Source organism: Palaemon carinicauda, chromosome 38, assembly GCF_036898095.1.
Source record: "Palaemon carinicauda isolate YSFRI2023 chromosome 38, ASM3689809v2, whole genome shotgun sequence".
NCBI classification, from domain to species: Eukaryota; Metazoa; Arthropoda; class Malacostraca; order Decapoda; family Palaemonidae; genus Palaemon; species Palaemon carinicauda.
The window spans coordinates 26,558,095-26,579,768 of NC_090762.1; the positions used below are offsets into that span (position 1 = coordinate 26,558,095).

The window sequence follows — 21,674 nt, forward strand, 5'->3', positions numbered from 1 at the left end:
ATGAAATTGCCTATTGATAAGGTTACGGTAACCGACTGGGCGGGATTCACCATTATGTGTCTATCTACTTCCTTTTCCCGCTCCTCTTCTCAAACATTACAATATTCATGAATTATTTAATGTTAGGTGAAATTTTGACTACTTAAAATTTAACCTCAGAATAATGTAAGTCATTCCTATGCCTTCCATATACTCATGATCTCTTTCTTTTACAGGAGGAGTATATGAAGTGTGACAACCAATTCTGTGGAGTGGAGCGCCCGGACTTCTACGGGCACAAGGCGTGTCGGACCCCCACCCCCTGCGCCGCCAAGAAAGGCGACCTAAAATACTGGTACCCGCAGCACTGTACAGTCTGCAAGCGTCGTCTGGTCGAAGCGTTCGACGATCCTCCTTCAGCAGAGGTAAGGAACAACACTCGGGAGAAGCTACGCAAGTGGGTGCGTGGCTTCCAGAAGAACGCCACCGGACCATATCTCGCTACCGAAGATTTGAGGCCCTTGCTATTCCCGAAGGCATCGAAAGACTCAGTGGTCCCTAGTGATCAGATTCCTACCGTCCAGATAGTGGTGGAACCTAATGTTGTTATGGCCCAGTCCATGCATGAGTGCTGCCTAGATTCCGACAACGTGGAACGTATGTCGGAAGTGTCGGAGACTACGGAGAGGAACCTCATGGGCGAGGAGCTCGACTATGAGGAAGATCAGGTGGAATACCCTGATTCGGAGCATGAGGTCGCTCCCGCTTCTACCCCTGCACCAACTCCTACACCGACCGAGGAATCACTTCCTTCAACATCCGCCACCCCGGACCCCATCCCATCAGGCACTCAGGAGATCTTCAAGATGCTTGAAGTTCTCATGGATAAGAAACTTCGCGAGACTCATGAGCTTTTCAAGTCTAACCTCGGAAGTTCTAAGCAACCGAAAATGATTTCGGTTAAGGACCTCCCTGCCTGCTCGGATACTAACCCATGGAGGTATGCCGAGCACATGCTGATCACCACAGGCAAGATCTTCATCAGCGAGAAGGTCGGCTCGATCGCGTTGGAAGAAGTGGAGTTCTTCCCGAACTTTGAGGCTTATCCGGACTGTTACGTCCGACTCAGGTCCGAACCCGACTCTAGAGAAGAGACCGAACCGAAGGAGGTAATTGTGTTCGATCTCCCGAAGGCCCAGGCTATGCTAGCCAACGCGGTGAAAAGTAGGGGCTTCACCAATTCGAAAATGCCGGCGCTTAGTAAAAAGCACCCGACCTTCGTCGCACCGGACAATGCGACCTTCCCCTTTCTTGAAAAGGCCTTCACTGCGGTACTGAAAGCAGTGGAAGAAAGGAAACCTTGCCCTGTACTGGAGGAGTGCAGGCCCTTCTCCCTGACTACTCCCCCTGATGATAGGCACTGGAAAGACGTCCAGTCGACATTCATAGTGGGGAAGCTAGAGCCTGACGTTGCTGGTCGTCAGTTTAACGAGGACCTCCCAAAACTCAACGATCAGGGAACATGATACGAAGGAAAGGCTTGCCGCATCTATGTCCCTCCAGGTACAGCTTGAAGTCATGGCCGGTGACACTAGGGTCCCAGACTTCTACATGGTCCTTGCCAAAACACATCTGGCAACGGTCATGAAGGATCTGTACAGCTTCACTAGGGCTCGTAGAGCCTGTCGTGAATTCGTGTTCGCGAACGCTACAGTGAGACACGAACTCCGGAGGCTGATTTCCTCCAACATCTGGGGTAAACACCTCTTTCCCTCCTCCCTAGTGAAAGAGATCACCGACAAAGCCGCCACGGAGAATAGGAACCTTCTCCATACGTGGGGCATGTCGAAGAAAAGGAAATCCTCTCAGGACGACGGCCCTCAACCTAAGAGGAAACCTACGAAACTAAAACCCCAGCAACGTCAACAGAGACGGCAGTTTCCGGGTTCCGCTACTCCCCAAGTGGCAGCTCAGCCACAACAGACCTTTCAGCTGGTCACCCAACCGGTCCTGTCACAGTCACTGGTCTTCACCCCTGCATTTGAGCAGCAATCCACTACCTTTCGTCCCAAAGGTAGAGGCTCAAGCAGGGGCTCAGGCAGAGATGTGTCTCGCCGTCCCTCCAAAGGCAGAGGAGGTAGGGGAGCTAGCGGCCGAGGTAGCAAACCCTCGGGAAGCCAGAAGCAATGAAGTGCTTCCGGTGGGAGAAAGACTCCGCCAATTCCAGGATCGTTGGACCTTCGATCCCTGGGCACACAGCATCCTCAAGAAGGGACTAGGCGGGAGCTGGACTCAACCACCCCCAACCTTCCAGCAATTCTTCTAACAATCAACCGCCCTCCTGGAAGAATATGTCCTAGAACTCTTGAACAAGAAGGTCCTGGCAGATGTCTACTGGCACGTTCCAATGAACCATCACGCTTCCTCCTACCTAGGATTTCGACTCCAAAGGAAAAGCTACGCTTTCAGGGCCATGCCCTTCGGGCTCAACGTGGCCCCATCGATCTTCACCAAGCTGGCAGACGCCATCGTTCAACAGCTCCGCCTTCGCGGCGTCCAGGTGATGGTCTACCTAGACGATTGGCTGGTCTGGGCGACATCGCCCGAAGATTGTGTACGATCCTGCAACAAAGCCACGCAGTTCCTAGAACACCTGGGATTCAAAATAAACACCAAGAAATCTCACCTCTCTCCAGCTCAGAAGTTCCAATGGTTAGAAATCCATTGGGATCTTCAGTCACACCGCCTTTCCATCCCACAGAAGAAAAGGAAGGAAATAGTAGGGTCTGTCAAAAGACTGCTGAAATCCAAAAGGATCTCAAGACGACAGCAGGAACAAGTTCTAGGCTCTCTTCAGATCGCCTCTGTGACAAACCCAGTCCTTCGTGCACAGCTAAAGGATGCCGCGGGAGTCTGGAGATGTTCTGCATCCATCGCTCGAAGAGACCTCAAGAGACGGCTCCCAAACAGACTTCAGTTACTTTTAAAGCCGTGGTCGGAAGCAAAGGCCCTGAAAAGGTCCATTCCTCTTCAACACCCACCTCCATCACTCAACATCCACACGGACGCTTCGCTGGAGGGTTGGGGAGGTCACTCCCACCAACAACAGGCTCAAGGGACATGGTCTCCCCTATTCAAGACGTTTCACATCAACATCTTGGAGGCCATGGCGATCCTTCTCACTCTGAAGAAACTCTCCCCGCCTCCCTCAATCCACATCCGTCTGACTCTGGACAACTCGGTGGTAGTCAGATGTCTCAATCGTCAGGGCTAGAGATCGCCCCAGATAAATCAGGTTCTTCCGATCTTCCGCCTGGCAGAAAAGAAGAAATTGCACCTGTCTGCAGTTCACCTACAAGGATTCTGCAACGTGACGGCGGACGCTCTATCACGGACAAGCCCGATAGAGTCAGAATGGTCTCTAGACGCAAGATCATTCTCCTTAATCTCTCACCAATTCCCGGAACTTCAGATCGATCTCTTCGCAACGAGCGACAACAATCAACTTCCTCGTTTTGTGGCCCCGTACGAGGACCCCAAGGCAGAAGCAGTGGACGCCATGTCACTGGATTGGAACAGATGGTCCAGGATATACCTATTCCCTCACACCAACCTTCTGCTGAAAGTCCTCTCCAAACTGAGAACCTTCAAAGGGACAGCGGCCCTAGTGGCTCCCAAGTGGCCCCGGAGCAATTGGTACCCCCTGGTCCTGGAGCTGCAGCCCAAGCTGATCACCCTCCCGGGCCCAGTTCTCTCTCAGCAAGTACAGAAGTCGACTGTTTTTGCTTCATCACTGAAAGTCAGGGACCTTCATCTCATGATTTTCTCTCCTTAGCCGCGAAGAAAAGGTTTGGGATCTCGAAGAAAAGTCTAGACTTCCTCGAGGAATACAAGACCGAATCCACACGACGGCAATATGAATCTTCCTGGAGAAAGTGGGTCTCGTTCGTCAAAGCAAAAAACCCTACGGAAATCACCATTGATTTTTGCATGTCCTTCTTCATTCACCTTCATGGACAAGGCTTAGCAGCCAACACGATTTCTACCCGCAAATCGGCTTTGACTAGACCACTACTGTACGCCTTCCAGATTGATCTGTCCAGCGATATCTTCAATAAACTACCAAAGGCATGCGCTCGACTACGCCCAGCACCTCCGCCAAAACCTATCTCCTGGTCCCTGGACAAGGTGCTCCATTTTGCCTCCAACTTGGACAACGATTCGTGCCCTCTCAAGGATCTGACTCAAAAAGTTATATTCCTTTTTGCTCCCGCCTCGGGAGCCCAAGTCAGCGAAATAGTGGCATTATCTAGAGACGAGGGCCATATCCTGTTCACAGATTCAGGAGAACTTACCCTCTTCCCTGATCCGACGTTTCTCGCGAAAAACGAATTACCCACCAAGAGATGGGGCCCCTAGAGAGTCTGCCCCCTGAAGGAAGATGTCTCTCTATGTCCAGTAGAGAGTCTCAAGGTCTATCTTCGAAGAACTTCAGACTTTGGTGGAGGCCAACTCTTCAAAGGAGAAACATCGGGTAGCGAACTGTCACTAAAACAACTAAGAGCGAAAATCACCTACTTCATTCGCAGAGCGGATCCTAACAGTACACCCGCAGGTCACGATCCTAGAAAAGTCGCATCTTCTCTGAATTTCTTCCAGAGTATGGATTTCGAAAGCCTCAAGAGCTTCACAGGATGGAAATCTTCGCGCGTTTTCTTCAAGCACTTCGCGAAGCAAGTGCATGAAGTCAAACATTTCGTGGTAGCTGCAGGTAGTTTTATGAAACCTGCAGTTTAACTCTGCATAGAACAGCGAGTTACTTGGGACTTAAACTCTACGGGTGCCTGTGCTGACCTTCGTGTGATATATAGTGATTTCATGGACACATAGTGTTTCTAATAGACTGTTCTTTCCAAGGTGAAATGTCATAGACTTCACATGAGTGCCACATGCCTAAGGCATGATGTGTTTTTTCCTTTTTAAAGACTGACGTTCCTCTGGAACTTGTGCCTTCTAAAAATTTGAAATTCCTTTCAGATTCAAGATTTAAGTCTCCTAATTTCTGTGTACATTATTTATTATTGTAAATTAACTTTACATCCTTTATTGCATTTATTACTACTATAACCTGCAATTATGAAATAAAATGTCTATTTTATTACTTGTGCGTCTCTCTTCGCTCTTATTTACACTATGAAATACATGAATGTCATAGTTTCATTTACCCCTTTCCTTTGAAATGAGAAGAATAATATGTTTTGTCTGTATTTTATACTCACCTATGCTGTGTAATATTCCTAATTGAATACTTACTTACGCCATACCTTCGAGACCAGATTGTTCTCTAACCATGGAATATAGTGACTAACCATCACTTATCTACTGTTGAGAATATTCCTACACGAATATTGACCATTCTGTCTTGTCTCCGAGTCCTTCACGAACTCCCCGCAGGGTGAGTAGCCCTTCAATGACCACTTTGGATTTTGGTATAACCCGTTGGGACTTCTCTGCCGGGGGGGCAGGAAGCTGGATCCCCACGGAACCTCTACTGAGGTCAAATTACATACCTCTATTCAAAGCCTTTGGCACTTACTCTAATAGGGGGAAATTTTCCACGATACATTGATTCTCTGGTACTCTTCCATCAGCACGTCATGGCTTGAGCCCAAAAAACGGATTTTGAGGGAAGCGAAAAATCTATTTTTGGGTGAGATGGCCATGACGTCCTATGGACCCTCCCTGCTATTCTAGTCCAGCCTTTCAGGCCCCGCCCTGTCCTGCTGTATCATGGAGATTAGCAAGTAGCTGGCATCAGGATGAGGACGGACGTGACGTCATTTAGCAATGGCGCCCGTTTGTTTACGTTTCGAGTACCAAAAGTAGCCACGGACGAGTGTAACTGTGGAACGGCTCCCCAGTTATTCTCCACCTTTCCATATCGAAGTGTTAACTCTATATGGGGTGCAGATAGCTATGTGGCGTGTTAATACATGCGCCCCCTGTTGATATACGATGTCTTAAAGGGAAACCTTTAGGATACTCACACCAGAAGTAAGAATTCTGTGATAACCTGTGGATTAATTCTCTGGGAATATCCTTGTAGTTAATATACCCAAGGAAGCTACCAATAGGAACCTTCCATCAGGACGTCATGGCCATCTCACCCAAAAATAGATTTTTCGCTTCGCTCAAAATCCATTATTTATATATATATATATATATATATATATATATATATATATATATATATATATATATATATATAAATATATATATATATATATATATATATATATATATATATATATATATATATATATATATATTATATATATATATATATATATATATATATATATATATATATATATATATATATATATATATATATATATATATAAATAATGGATTTCTTATAGGAGTATGAGCAAAGCTTGAAATCTGTACCCATGTGTTGTAAGTACAGACTGTTTCCAGGAGGCTTCTCCGGACCAGACTCGCTCCTCTTTTTATTACATTCAGAATAATATCTGCCGCTCTTTTTCTTCTTATTCATAAATTCCTTCAAGAGTCTCTAATTTTACATTTATCAAAAAGGAGATTAGATTTGATTTAGTAACTAACCTTTGTAAAATAATGAGGGCTTTTTCTACCTCTTCATGCTTCAACGGTAATTTTGCATTGAAGCAATACTCTCCACAGGTGAATGAGGATCTGTGTTTATGGGCAAAACAAAGCTCTTCTATTTCTTTAGATGCAGGAAACAGCCATTTTATATCTTCCTCGTAGTCTGGCCTGTTGGGTAAAAGTAAAATAGATCTGGAAAGTTAACATATGTAAGTAGTAAATAGAATTTCTATGTATATACAGTGGTACCTCAGTTTACGAGTTAAATCCATTTGAGGAGCAAGGTTGAAATTCAAAATGTATGCAAACACATTTACACTAATTTTTCAAGGTAACAATGTTAGGTGAAGAGCAATTTATTACCAGTAACATAAAAAGAAATACAAAATATTTCAGAAGAAAATTACTATTGTATTGACAATGTAACTCACTTTACCATTAAGGGGATTTGTGGCTGGCATAATGGAGAAAATAGAAAGGAGAATTGCCCTCCATGAGAACTCTGGGTAAAGGTTTTATATTTTGAAAGGCATTCACTAGCAGTAACTGCATCACTTAATTTATGGTTTGTGGATGATTGGTCTTTTTTTCACACTTATGTTCAGCTTGTACAAGTAACCTATCTAGAAACAAACTCTTTGTCTGTAAAATATCATGTTCCCTCTAGATTGCATTTTCAGTATTATTGAATAGATTCAGAACTATCCCGACAAAACTGTTATCCCTCATAAAAAATTTTAGGCTTTCCCGCTAGGGATTGACATTTGGGAAACATTTCCCAATTCCGATATTTCAGGAAAAGGTTATTGTTTTTCCGGGATTCTGGGAAATCCCTGGAATTTATGAAAAAGGAAATCATTTTTGTATTTAAGCAATGAAATATTGCAAGACTTAGGTGATTATTTCATTATTTTTAAAGCAATGGCAAAGACATATCCACTCTATATAATGCAAAAAATAAACGTTCAATAAAATTAACAAGTAAAAAATTCAGTTTGATTAAGCACAATTCTATTCAGTTTCTCATGAAATAACAAAAAAAGTAACAAATTTTTTACAAATTGTATGAAGATATCTTTTACGATCACATGCTTTTTTAATTCATTAGAAACCTGGCGAAAGATAACTTATTGTTCATTACAATTAGTAAAATTTGTAAATAAAAAGGACTGTAATCACTTTATGAGAAAACACACTTTTGTAATATAAACCTGGTGAGAGAAAAAAATTAATGTCATTACAATATCAAAAATCATGCATCACTTTTTGCTGGCAATGCTTCTAAATTGTTTCTAACAGTGTTAGGTAATAGATACACTAAATACGGTAAAAGCTGCTAATGATTGATTTGTCAATTACAGTATCTTTTCTGCTTCTTCTAATGCATCAAAATCCTCTTAAATGTTCAGAATCATATATGTACCAGCCGTGGGTGTTGCAGTACGAATATGAAGTTTTATCAAGTTAGCCACGCGGTTTTTCTTCCTTCTAGCGTATTTTTGTATTCGAATTGGGGACCATTGTCACGATACTATTAGCTTAACAATGCAAAACAAAGTTTTTAAAAGGTTTAAAGGCTCTTCATGAATGGCACAGGCTAGGGACAGTGAAATTGCCCTATAAAGCAGGACAATGCCCTAGACACTAACTATATGCTGTAGTACCTTCAGTTACGAGTTTAATGCTTTCCGGGACCCGAGCTCATATGTTAATTCGCTTGTATCTCTAATCAATTTTTCCCACATAAAGTAACTAAAAAAAATTTATGCGTTCTCACCCTCTGAAAAAACACCTAAAAACAGTATATTAGTCGAAAAACATGTTTTTAATTGTTCTAATTCACGACCTACGGTCGCAAAATAACAAATAGCTATATACTGGTTATGATCTGCAATAAAATGTGACATTATTATGGAGTTCTTACCTTCGAGACAGATGGTAGCAGCTAACGGCAGTGTGTGCAGAGGAGGAGAGAGAGAGAAAGTGTAGGAGAGAGACTTGACGGCAACACGTTCGGTACGCTACGCTTTTGTAACACTATGTCACATAATTTAAACTTTAAATTTAACTTAAATTAAATTATCTTACTGTACACACACTTAGAAATAAATGTTAATCTTATGTTACTCTAAACTTGATTCTAATTTTGTTTTCATTTTCGTTTTTTACTTTTCTTCCAGCTTGGCTCTTTTTGCCTTGCTTTTTGACTTGCTTTCACCTTCACTTTTTGCCGACTTTTGTAAAAGGAACCTATCTAGGGATGTTTGCTTTTGCATCCCCCTCCCCCTTCAAAGTGTTACGAAAATGACGTACACAAGTATCGTCACAAAAGGCTAACACATGACCAAACGACAACTTATCCGGGTGCCTCTTTTCCATAAAATCAGAAAACTCCTGCCACTTTGCTAACATGTCTCTGATTTCCTTCTTTATAGCATCCTTCTGCTTGAAGAGTACATATTGTTGATGTACTCCTCTCATAGTGGCGAGCCAGCTCAGTCACTTGTACACCACTCTCATGTTTTTCAATTATTTCATGCTTTATCTCGATTGTCATACGCCTTTTCTTTTCCCTACCCTTGTTTGCATTCGCTTACTTTGGACCCATTGCTTATTCACTTAATTCTGTACTGATTAACGCAAATACTATGGCCGATGCTCAGAGATAACTTTACGCGACAGAGATCCGACGGGAAAAAGCGAACGAGGCTGTCCTCGTGAGCAGCCTCTCGCACACTCGGCCACCTAGCGGCCACATAGAGAACTGTCTAGCATCCTTGTATCTCTAATTTGTCTCGTATCCTGGGGCAAAAATTTACTAGAAACTTTCCTCGTATCTCAAATTTCTCGTATGTTGGGACACTCGTATGTCGAGGTATTACTGTATGCAAATGGTCAGCGTGGAAGCCCACTCTAACCCAAGGTAAAACCAGGGAGGGCCAAGCAATGGCTGCTGATGACTCAGCAGATCTATAGACTCCCCCAAACCCCCATTCTTATATCACAATGATAGCGATGTTGTAGTGACCTAAGGATCTGAGGAGTTTGAGCGGGACTCTTAACTCCAGTCTGGCAATCACATGTCATGGATGTTACCACATGACCACCATAACTTTTGATGAACAAAAGTTTTCACAACTGGGCAGAGAACATGCAGTCATAACTGTACAAGAAAATTCTAAAGACGAACGTAAGAGATGATTGTTTTACTTGTGCTACGGAGAGAGTGAAAGAATTAGGATCTGAGCAAGAGATTGAAGGTTGCCAGCTAATGCGATAACAAAATGATGACTAAATTTAGCAAACACTGCCAATATGGTGTAGGGGTATGCATGCTAATTTCATTAAAATAATATTTCACAAAAACGGTGAATGCTGATGAAAGTTTTACATGCAAAATATTACAATGAGTGTATATCAAAATAAAATTACATGGTCATAAACCAATATGAACGTAATCCCAGATACTTGTAAGCCTAGGTTTTACTGTGTATGTGTGTGTGTATATATATATATATATATATATATATATATATATATATATATATATATATATATATGTATATATATATATATATATATATATATATATATATATATATATATATATATATATAGATAGATATATATATATATATATATATATATATATATATATATATATATATATATATATATATATATATATATATAGATAGATATATATATATATATATATATATATATATATATATATATATATATATATATATATATATATATATATATATATATATATCTCCTATGCTATATAGAGAGTGTGTAGGCTAAGTGAAACTAGTAAGGAATGACGTCAATATGTAATAAGTGAAATTTTCTGAAAGTGGTATAATGTGCAGTGTATGTAGGGGTGTGCTTCACATACATCCTTTCTATTGGTATGGCTACAATTCTGAACAGTAAAGAATATATTGTACACGATCGTACATAAATTATTTTGTATATATTATGCATGTATCTGCGCTCTTCCCTCGCACTAAAAAGAACCTTAATAATCATGTCTCCGGTTTTCCTCTGTAACATTGTCATTCCCTCGAACATGTATTTTCCTGTTGCCTTGAGGTTTTGTATATAAAGGAGAGTGTTCTTTGATAAAGTACTCAGTTGATTGCACCCTGCCTTTGAGTTCACAACCCTATCTCGGCCCGTCACATTGGTGACCCCGGAAGTCCACTCACTCCCACGGCCTTCCACCCCCACCCCCTCACCCCTCCATCGTTGGTACTATGGCGGACTCTACGGCAGATGGTGCTACGGCCGCTCCATTCAAACTTTCATCGTTTGTCAGCGGAGAGGCGTTTGCTTGGTTTCAGTGCGCAGAAGTCCAGTTTCGCATCAGGGGACGTGACTCGCTCAACCACCAAAGCAGATTATGTTCTCGTGGCGATACCCGAGGACACCTTCCCAGAAATATCCGACTGGCTTTGTGAACAAGGAGACACCCCAATAGCGTATGACGCCCTCAAAACATACCTTCTGCAGCAGTACTAGACGTCGCCAGCCGCCTGTATAGCAAAGCTTTTTCAGCTCTCGCAACAACTGTTGGTGGACTAAAGGGCTTCGCTTGCCCTCAGTGAAATGACCGGTATCGCTCACCTTCAACCTGCCGCAGACTGCTCTCCTCGTGAGGTGAACCTACTTCGTGCCCTTTGGATACGCCGTTTACCCGGACCTATACGTGCTGCCATACCCGATGTCGATAGTTACCCAAAGGACTTGATGACCAAAGCTGACGCCCTTATGGACAGCCACTTCAAGACCTCCATCAACGCCTCCACCCCTGACGAAGAGGATGCCTATTCAACGTCAACCGAAGTTAACATGAATGCCGTAGGACATACACGCCTACCCCGTGACGTGCCGAAGCAGCGACAAACCCGCCCACCACCCACCAATCACTCGCTCCCCAACGAACGACGTCTACAGCCACTTACTACCTCCCATCCGCCGCAGTTTTGCTACTACCACTTGAGATTCGGGGCAACTGCGAAGAAATGTGCCAAGGATTGTCAGTGGCCAAAAAACGTGTAATTAGGCCATCGCTCGTGGCGGTGGCCTCCCGTGTTTCTAATCTTTTCTTTTTACAGGATGCAGGAACGGGTGTGCGATTTTTGGTAGACATGGGTGCTTGTCGTTCTCTTTTGCCAAGAAAACTTCAAGGCACGACGTAGTCTGTCTACATCTGCCGACGTCCGCTTGGTAGCTGCCAACGGATCTGCGATACCCACCTACGGTTACGAGAACCTTACATTATCGTTCGGAAACGGTAAATTCAATTGGAAGTTTCTAGTTGCTGACGTCACATTGCCAATCCTCGGTGCGGATTTCCTCTCTCATTTCCAACTTCTGGTCGATGTCCCCCACCGACGATTGGTCAACGCAGACTCGTACTTGTTGACACCTCTTCAACCCGCCCCCTCTAACCTCGCTCTCGACATCAGCGCACCCACGGATGCCTACGCCCACCTCCTCACGTTGTACCCGGAAGTTTTCCGTCCAGAACTTCATCAAACGCCCACTGTTCCTGCCAAGCACGGTATTTATCACCATATCAAGACGACGGGACCCCCAGTCTTCGCAAAATTCAGACGTCTGGCACCGGAACGATTGGCAGCCGCCAAACAGACGTTCGCCGAAATGGAGGAAATGGGCCTTTGCCAAAAGGCCTCCAGCCCATGGTCGTCACCCTTACACATCGTTCTGAAGAAAGAAGGCTCCTTACGTCCGTGCGGGGATTACAGCGCCTGAACATGCAAACAGAACCGGATCACTACCCCTTCCCAAACATTGCTGACGTGACCTCCTACCTGTCAAAGCGAAGGTTTTCTCTACGCTCGACCTCCTGAAGGGGTATTATCAGGTGCCTATGAATCCAGAAGACATCCCCAAGACCGCCATCACCACTCCGTTTGGTACATACACCTTCAATTACTCCTGTTTTGGCCTTCGTAATGCTGGGGGCCACGTTTCAACATCTCATGGATGGCATCTTAGGGGATCTCCCTTTCTGTGTATGTTATGTGGACGACATACTTGTGTTCTCCTCCTCTAAAGAGGAACACTTCCATCACCTGCGCATCGTGCTCGACCACCTGCAACAAAACGGCCTTGTAGTCCGGTACGACAAGTGTACCTTTGGCGCCAACGAAGTGTCGTTCTTAGGGCACTGCATCACCTGAAGGAGTCCATCCCCTCCCTGAGAAGGTAGCAGCCGTTCAGAACTTCCCCGCGCCTTCGACCATCAAAGCTCTGCAGGAATTCTTGCGCATGGTCAACTATTATCACCGTTTTCTGCCAGCCATTGCCGCCACTCTTGCTCCCCTCTACGCCTCCCTCAAGGGCAAGCCAAAGGACCAGAAGTGGGGTCCCCTTCAATAAGCAGTCTTCTGCAATGCAAAGAAGGCCCTATCAACTGCTGCGGCTCTCACTTTTCCTATTCCACATGCCCCTCTCCTTCTCTCCACCGATGCCAGCGACGTCGCTATTGGTGCAGTACTCGAGCAGGTGGTCAACGGCTCGCCCCGCCCATTGGCCTTCTTCAGCAGAAAACTGTCCAAGGCAGAATCGGGTTATTCTCCCTTCGATCGAGAATTGCTGGCGGTGCACTTGGCTGTCTGTCACTTTCGCCATTTCTTAGAAGATACGCCCTTCGTCATTCGCACAGACCACATGCCTCTGGTGCACGCCTTCACTCGACAGTCTGACGCCTGGTCCGCCCGTCAACGCCGACATCTCTCCGCCGTGGCTGAATACAATAGCACCCTTCAATACGTCCCTGGGAAAATGAATCCCGTTGCCGATGCCCTGTTTAGAAACACGTTGGCTGCCGTTCAACTGGGATTGGATTACAACGCCCTGGACAGGATTTAGAGTATCAAGCATGTAGGACATCCTGCACGTCCCTCCGTTGGGAAGACTTTCCCCTTGAAGACTCCAACACCACCCTCCTCTGTGACGTCAGTACTGGTAGACCGCGACCTTGGATTCCTGCTCCCATGCGCCGACAGGTGTTTGATTTCATTCAGGGCCTTTCACATCCCTCGTGCCGTTCTACTGCACAGCTTCTGAAGGCAAAGTTCATTTGGCACGGCATTTCTAAGGATTGGGTCCGCGCCTGTACTTCTTGCCAAACATCCAAAGTACATCGACACACTGATTCAGGAGTGGGCACCTTTCCTCAACCTCAGTGTCGTTTCGCACACATTCACGTCGACGTTGTAGGCCCCCTACCCACATCACAAGGACATCGTTACCTGTTTACCGTTTCGACCGCTCCACTCGTTGGCCTGAAGCCATTCCCATGGAAACTGCAACGTCCGCCTCATGTACAGTACATCTGCCTTAATCTCTGGATGGATTTCAAGATTTGGTATACTTGAGCATATTACTTCTGACAGGGGAACCACTTTCACCTCTCAATTGTGGACATCATTAGCGAATCTCCTGGGCATCACCCTACATCAGACAACGGCCTACAACCCCATTGCCAATGGAATGGTTGAACGTTTTCATCGCACCCTCAAAGCAGCTTTGATGTCCCGCTGCAAGGATTGCAACTGGTTTACTTAGCTTCCCTGGGTCCTCCTGGGACTAAGAACCACTCCTAAAGACGCCTTCGACGTCTCGGCAGCTGAAATGGTGTATGGCGACCCGTTGGTCGTCCCTGCCGAATTTTTTCCTTCTACAACCTCCTCCAACGATCTCCAGCGCATACATCACGTCGTGGGAAAATTTACTCCGTGCTGCCAGACTTACAAGCCCCCAGCGAAGCATCACATACAAACGGACCTGCACTCTGCAACGCACGTCTTCCTGTGCAACGACACTAGCAAGCCACCGCTAACGCCCCCTTACACGGGCCCTTTCCTTGTGATCCGACGCAGTCCGAAAGCATTCCTACTAAACATTCGTGGCATAGAAGACTGGGTCTCCATTGATCGTCTAAAACCTGCTTATCTCCTGCCAGATGACCCGCCTACAGTTCGCCTCTCTAGATCAGGGCGCCCTATTTAACATGTACAGTATGTCATTTCTAGGGGGGGAGCCATGTACCAACCGTGTGTCACACGATCGTACATAAATTATTTTGTATTTATTATGCTTGTATCTGCGCTCTTCCCTCGCACTAAAAAGAACCTGAATAATCATGTCTCCGGTTTTCCTCTATAATATTGTCATTCCCTCGAACATGTATTTTCCTGTTGCCTTCAGATTTTGTATATAAAGGAGAGTGTTCTTTAATAAAGTACTCAGTTGATTGCACCCTGCCTTTGAGTTCACAACCCTCTCTCGGCCCGTCACAACATCAAAGCATTAGACGAACCGCATCAGATGCTGATATTCAGATATCAATGGCAATATGATCTTAGCATAGAAAGTTATGTTTATGTAGATTTCTTAGCAGTACGTGTCATCCATCAATCTGTACTGGAGTGGCAGTGATAATCTACTTTGCCTTTTTTCTTGTGGAGCTTCTTCATATAAGGGGAAATTTGAACTAAAGTTTTAATCTCGATAATTTACGGAATCATAAAATCACAAATAGGATCAAGATATGGAGTCTTCCAGTTCCAGTGAAGGGTAATGGGATAGAGTAATACACTAACCTTATATCTGCTGGTGGGTTTTGTGTACCAAGCAAAGGATTTTGAATTGTTGTGATGCATCTTCTAACGATTGCCTTTTTCTCATTAATTCCTGAGAATATCCTGAAAAAGGAACATGATAATGTTTGTCATTAATTGAATGTTGTAGACTTGACTCAGTTGAGAAATGGAGCCATATAGATAGTGTTAATACTGTAGATCATTTCGGATAGAAGAATTTGATTTGATTTGAATAATGAAATTTTCAGTTATAGAATCTCTTTGCATTTAAAGTTCGATACTAAGGAATGTAACGATATAAGAAATAATAGTAATGCATTATTTGATGACAGATAAGTAATGCAAATTCTTTTCAGCTTGTTTAATTTGTCTGGACGTTTAAAACTTTTAAACGTTTCTGAAACTTCAATATGGAACATTGTTATCCAGAATAAAAGATCCGAAGTTTGTGACTTTAGGATACACCAATATGTATAATTTTGAAAGCAAATTAAGACAACATATGTAAAATGAGAGACCGTAATGACTTCAATAATTGGAGATAGAGCAAAACTTACCGGGAATGTCGAAATGCTGCGTCAATAGTCTTCTTTATCAGCTGTGCCATATCTCAGGATTTGTTTAAAAAGGACACAAAGATTTATGGAAGGCAATCTAATCTAAGGAAGACTATCTCCATACGAGTTTGGCTCAATAATATTCTAGCATAAAGCACCACTGTTATTCGATTTCTATTTAATTTAAAGAGGTAAATACTTTTTGCCTGATCACTTTTAAAAGTGACTACCGAAGAAGTTCCTGAATGAACAAAACTGCGAGAAACTACAATTAATATAACGAGAACTGAGTATATACGTTCTCCCCCATAAAAGTCGAATGAATGAGGGTACCTTTTGCTTCTGCATTTATACACTATGCATGCTTAAAGATAAAGACTTCATTTTTTATCTTTTTATCTAAGTATTTTTAGGTTGTGCTTGTGATACGCTAATTTTTAAATGCATCGCATAAGAAGAACAGGTAAACTAACAGATAAGATCTTTACAACAACTTACGGGGCTTGGATAATATTGTGACCAAAGGGAGATTTAAAACTACAGAAGATTGTCACAAGAGAGAGGTTATAGCTATATTATGCGATTTTAGGTATTGCATTGTGATAACCGAACCTCCAAGCACTGCATATGAAGAAAAAGTAAAGTAATAGTTAAGATCTTTTCTCCAACTTTGGGGCTTGAATAGTACCACTTGAAAGACCGCATTCAAATATTGAATGAATGCAAATGAAACATTTTGATAAGAGACAAAGTTACACAATGGAATTTCAACAGTGTTTGGCTGCAGATACCTGGCAGAGAGAGATGTGCAGAGGATCTTACTTTACAGGCAATGAAGACTTTCTTATTATTCCCCGTTGAAGAAAGTTTATGAAAGATAACCAAATAGGGCATCTTTTGGGGAGGTGTAAATCATATATATCATATATCTAAATGGTAATGATAACAGGTAATAAAGACTTTCTTATTCCCTGTTGAAAAAAAAGTTTATGGAAGATAATTTGCGGAGGCACCAGTTAGGTATTAACTGATAAGCTGAGTGAATATAACTGACTCGATGTCGACAAACAGTGAGCTTTTGGAACAACAGTTTCCGGCAAAGAAGGTCTCAAAAATTCAAACAGACTGATATATGCACTTACAGGCAGAAACAAGTTATCAGTGCGAGGGGAGACCGATAACGGCATTATACATAAACCAGAAATAGCATTGAACATGTTAGCAAAGCGAGGATTTTAGCTCTTGTTGGAAAATTGGTAATGTTACTCCCCCATGTAGATGTGTTTGTGGTAGCTCCAATCCAACTGATTACCTCCCAATTTCCATAACTCCTATATTATTTAAAGGTTTTGAAAGGTTTGCTGAATGTAATCATTTGTTTCCGAATTTGCAATTTAGCTTTTGTAAAGGCCTTGGTGCATGGGATGCCCTTCCTACAATCTCCAATATTGTTCAATAATACCTTGATAGTGGTCAGGAAGTTCATATGAATGGTGTCAATTTTAGTGCTGCCTTTGACCGTGTTACTTAGGAAGCCCTTGAATTTTCAAGTAATAGAGGGCAAAGTGTTTTTGTTGAATGGCACCATAGTGAGTGCTGTATAGGAATGTGATATCTGGTGTTCCCGAGGTTATAGTTCTTGGCCCATTACTTTTCATACTATATGCCCATGAAATGTCGTTTAGCCTAGAAAACAAGCTCGTTGCATATGGAGATGATGATACACTCTTTGCATCAATTCCATCTCCTGATTGTAGATCTGGGATTGTTAAATCCCTTAATAGAGATCTTGCTAAAATTAGTGCATGGTGCAAATTATTAGGGATGAGGTTGAATCCTAACAAAACTCAAAGCATGATTGATTGTAGATAGGTCAAGAACAGATGCTCCTCAACATCTGGATCTCAGCATTTATAATGTTTCTTTAACTCAGTATGACTTGAAGTATTAGTTGTGATACTCGTCAGCAAGTTTACTTTTGAGATACACATTAGGTGTATTTCTTCAATTTCACAAAAAATTGACTTATTGAGAAAGTATAGTAAAATTTTCAGTGATGAGTCTATTCTGAAGAAGTGTTTCAATGAATTCATTCTACCTTGTTTCTGTATATTAACCTATGGCACCGTCGTTAAATTAATTCATTATGCAAGTTGCATAATATTTTTTTTTTTAATTTTGACAATCCTTTACGTTCACATCTTCCCTAACAGTGTGGCGGGATGTTGCAAAAACAACCCCCACACCCTTGAATCTTACTTCTGACAATTGTCTCCGCAACACAAACTTTCCCCTGACGTTATCATAAACTGGACTCTTAGACTGAAGGGCAACAAAAACAAAACATGACCTCAAATCTATATTTCTCAAAACTTAAAACTAAATCAATAACCATCCACATTCAAATTATCAACACTTAAAACTAATCAAAAACTTAACACAAAATAATATAATATATAATAACCAAAAGCACCATTCATATAACCCGCAAAAACCCTAACAGACTTAAAATTATCCCATACACCAAAACCAATTTTTATTTATGTGTGGATGTCTTTGTCCACACAAGGGCCAACAGTCCTTTCAGGCCAATGCCACAACTCTTTGGCACACGCAACACTCGGTGGCAGACATAATTTTTCCCACTACACAAATACTTCTATCAAGTGGTGAGTGAAGCAATTTATGCTGGGTAATGCGTCATCGTCATCATCATCATTGTCATCATCATTCAGAGAAAATTCCTAATCATAATCGTAATTCAGGTCCGCAACAATTGGTCAATCCACCAGAGTAATCTATACACAATCAATTACAGGCCAGGTCATCAACGGTTGGGCAGCATTCAATAATAAGTTCTCCAAAGGAGGAATCACATCCTGCCAAAATAAAAAAAGGAAAACACTCATGAACACTCCTAACTAACTGAACTATCGCACTATAATCAAAGATAAGTAATAAATTGTTCCTATCATTCACAATCACGACAAGCAAAGATAAACAAAACTGTACTTACTTAGAATATAAATAAACACTTCAACGCTGGTAAAGAAAAATAATAATCCAGCATTCACACCAGCCTCTAGCTGCAGTCAAAATCAAAATAAGCTTTCACCCAAGACATTCACCACTGTCGTAACCTAACTAAAAACATAAACAAACAATCTCATTTGTACCAACAGTCTTTCTCACCACAAACAATCGATACACTAACTACCCCCCCCCCTCTCTCTCTCTCTCTCTCTCTCTCTCTCTCTCTCTCTCTCTCTCTCTCTCTCTCTCTCTCTCTCTCTCTCTCTTTCTCTCAGGATTTGGCAAAAAACAAAAATAAAAATAAAACCAAAATAAATCCTCCACATTCCTCCCCCCTTACTTTGCCAAATCCTTCTCACACACTACTTACATTATTTTTTTCGTAACCCAGTCGCAGTTGGGAACGGGACCTCTAGTCCGAGTAACTGGGCCCCCATATACTCTCTCATTCACTTCTTCCTTATCACAATCATTCGCTACATTAACACTATTCCTATCTAAATCCCCATCATCTAATATATCATGTACAATCATATCTACCTCGTTCTCATCTGGCCCTAAAATTACACTCATTTCTGTAAACAGTTCATCCATTTCATCAAAAACATTCTCAACTTTAGCAAAAGATTCATTCATACTACTAATCATTCTCCTATCTCTCACTTTCGCATTCGTCATCCTTTCTTTTACATCACCTAAGGAAAAGCCACACACACTATAGGTATCATTCATACTCAGCCATGATTCATCTGTATTAACACATTTATCTTCCATACACACTTGTACATTTACACCTTTGTCATACTTATTTCTATTCTCAATTGCACTTTCTCTTCACTTAAAACTTTCAAACGCCTCTTTTTCCTATATTCAACTAACACTAATTGTTTATTTTTCAGCCCTAACTTCTCATGCATACTAGATTCATACTTGCTCATTTCCAACCAATTATTCATCCCATTCTCACAAACATTGATCCTATTCCTTCCACACACACAGGAGGACTCACCCAGCTGAACCCTCTCACACTCTAGTTTCCCGAACATCCTGGCTGACTTAATCCCTTCTTCCTACATACTCTAGCTACATGCCCATCTGCACCACATTCAGTACACTTACCCCTCGGCTCCTTGCACATTCTAGCATAATGACCATCCTTACCACAATTACTACAAATCACATTCATACGATTAATACGACATCCACTCCCTACGTGCCCAGTCATACCACACCGATAACATCTAACCCCTTTCTCTTTCTCACACTCACTAATACGAATCCCCGTCTCTCCACACCCGAAACATGCTCCTAACGCCCATCTACACTCATTCTTTTTATGCCCTACTTTCCCACACCTATAACACTTCTCTTCACGGACACAACTACCTGACCTACCTCCCCGCGCACTAGCACTCCTATCCCTCCAAACCTGATTCCCTTGCCTAAACCCTTCATTTGTCCTTACAGGTATTCCCATATTACTCGCCCTGACACTCCTATCTACTACACTATCAGCTACCCTCATCGGTCCTCTCATAACAGCATCTTTAAAACTAACAAATTCTGGCACACTTTCCTCCATTCTACTTCTTACACTCACAGATTTACTTTCTTTCATACATCTTTCTAACTCATAATCCTCAACTATCTCTAGTATATCATCCCATGTCAATCTCTCTTGCGTCCACCTCATTTTCTCCTTCCGTTTCAAATTAATAAATTCACACACATTCTCAGGTACTGTTGCCAAAAACTTCCTCATTAACTCCTTATTCTCATTTATGCCTTCATCCCCATACTTCTTCCTAGCTAACGTTTCCAACCTACATACATATGTAATAGTTAGTTATTACATGTTTAAAACACATAACGTAATATGTCATTGTGGATGAAGATGCTAGCGTGAGATTTGCTGTAGTCAGATAAAATCATAACAGGATGTATTTTGCATCCCTCAGCAATGTAACATTTTTCTGAAGCATCAACACAAATGCATACCGTGTGAAAGATTGTGTCGTCACTGGATGCAGGTGTCTTCCTAGACGAATGTAAAGTTTACATATTGTGTTTAAATGCTGAGACAACTAAACATACGATATCTGTGATATCGATAATTTAGGCAGTTCATATCTATACTTCACCTGAATTGGTCATCCGACCAAACCAGCTACACTCCTGTGATGGAGATGTTTAACACTGTTGTTTTTAGAGAATAAACCATTTTAAAGTTACAATGCTGGACTTTATTTCAAGACTCAACATCTCAAACAACACATACTCAATATGTGTTAATAACAGTAGCACACTAATACATACATTGATATAGCTTCTCCTGCATTCATCCTTGCCTCATCAAAATCATTCTTACGCTTATACCTAACACTCCCTTTTATACGTTTTACCTGCTCAATTATTCTCTTTTTCACACTTTCATAATCAACGTCACCTACACTCATTATCACTCCATACATCGTCAACAAATACCCGGTCAAATATTCTCCTAACTCCCTAGCCCAAACTCTCTTGCTATCACCATACTTATCCTGACAATACCTCTCATACTCCTCGAAAAATTCATATACATCCCTACTACTATGCTCATTGAACCTTTCACACCGAGGTACCTCTCTCATAAATACAGTCTTACACACATCACGTTTATTATCACTGCTATCATCACTGCTACCTTCCTTCTTGTTTCCTACTTCCTCGCTAGAATATAAGGAATCTAATTCCACAGTCATACTCCTATCCTTGATCATACTCTTCCTAGCCCTTTTCTTACTCGCCACTTTCACCCATTCACGATCGTCCTTGCTATCAGCCTGAT

General features: G+C 42.2%; 1 protein-coding gene across 2 annotated transcripts in view; it reads right to left on the reverse strand.

Moving 5' to 3' along the window:
• The window catches only part of LOC137630493 (uncharacterized), a 35,898-nt gene extending 19,756 nt beyond the window's left edge, over positions 1-16,142 (reverse strand). Inside the window, exons 1-3 of one of the 2 annotated variants that reach the window (XM_068361991.1) lie at positions 15,812-16,142; positions 15,255-15,356; positions 6,607-6,777 (exon numbers count right to left, since the gene is read on the reverse strand). In XM_068361991.1, coding sequence (XP_068218092.1) covers positions 6,607-6,777; positions 15,255-15,356; positions 15,812-15,861 — 323 coding nt within the window. In that variant the 5' untranslated portion in view covers positions 15,862-16,142. The remainder of the gene's footprint in view (positions 1-6,606; positions 6,778-15,254; positions 15,357-15,811) is intronic. The other variant, XM_068361992.1, reaches the window with a different exon arrangement.
• Positions 16,143-21,674: the final 5,532 nt, after the last annotated feature.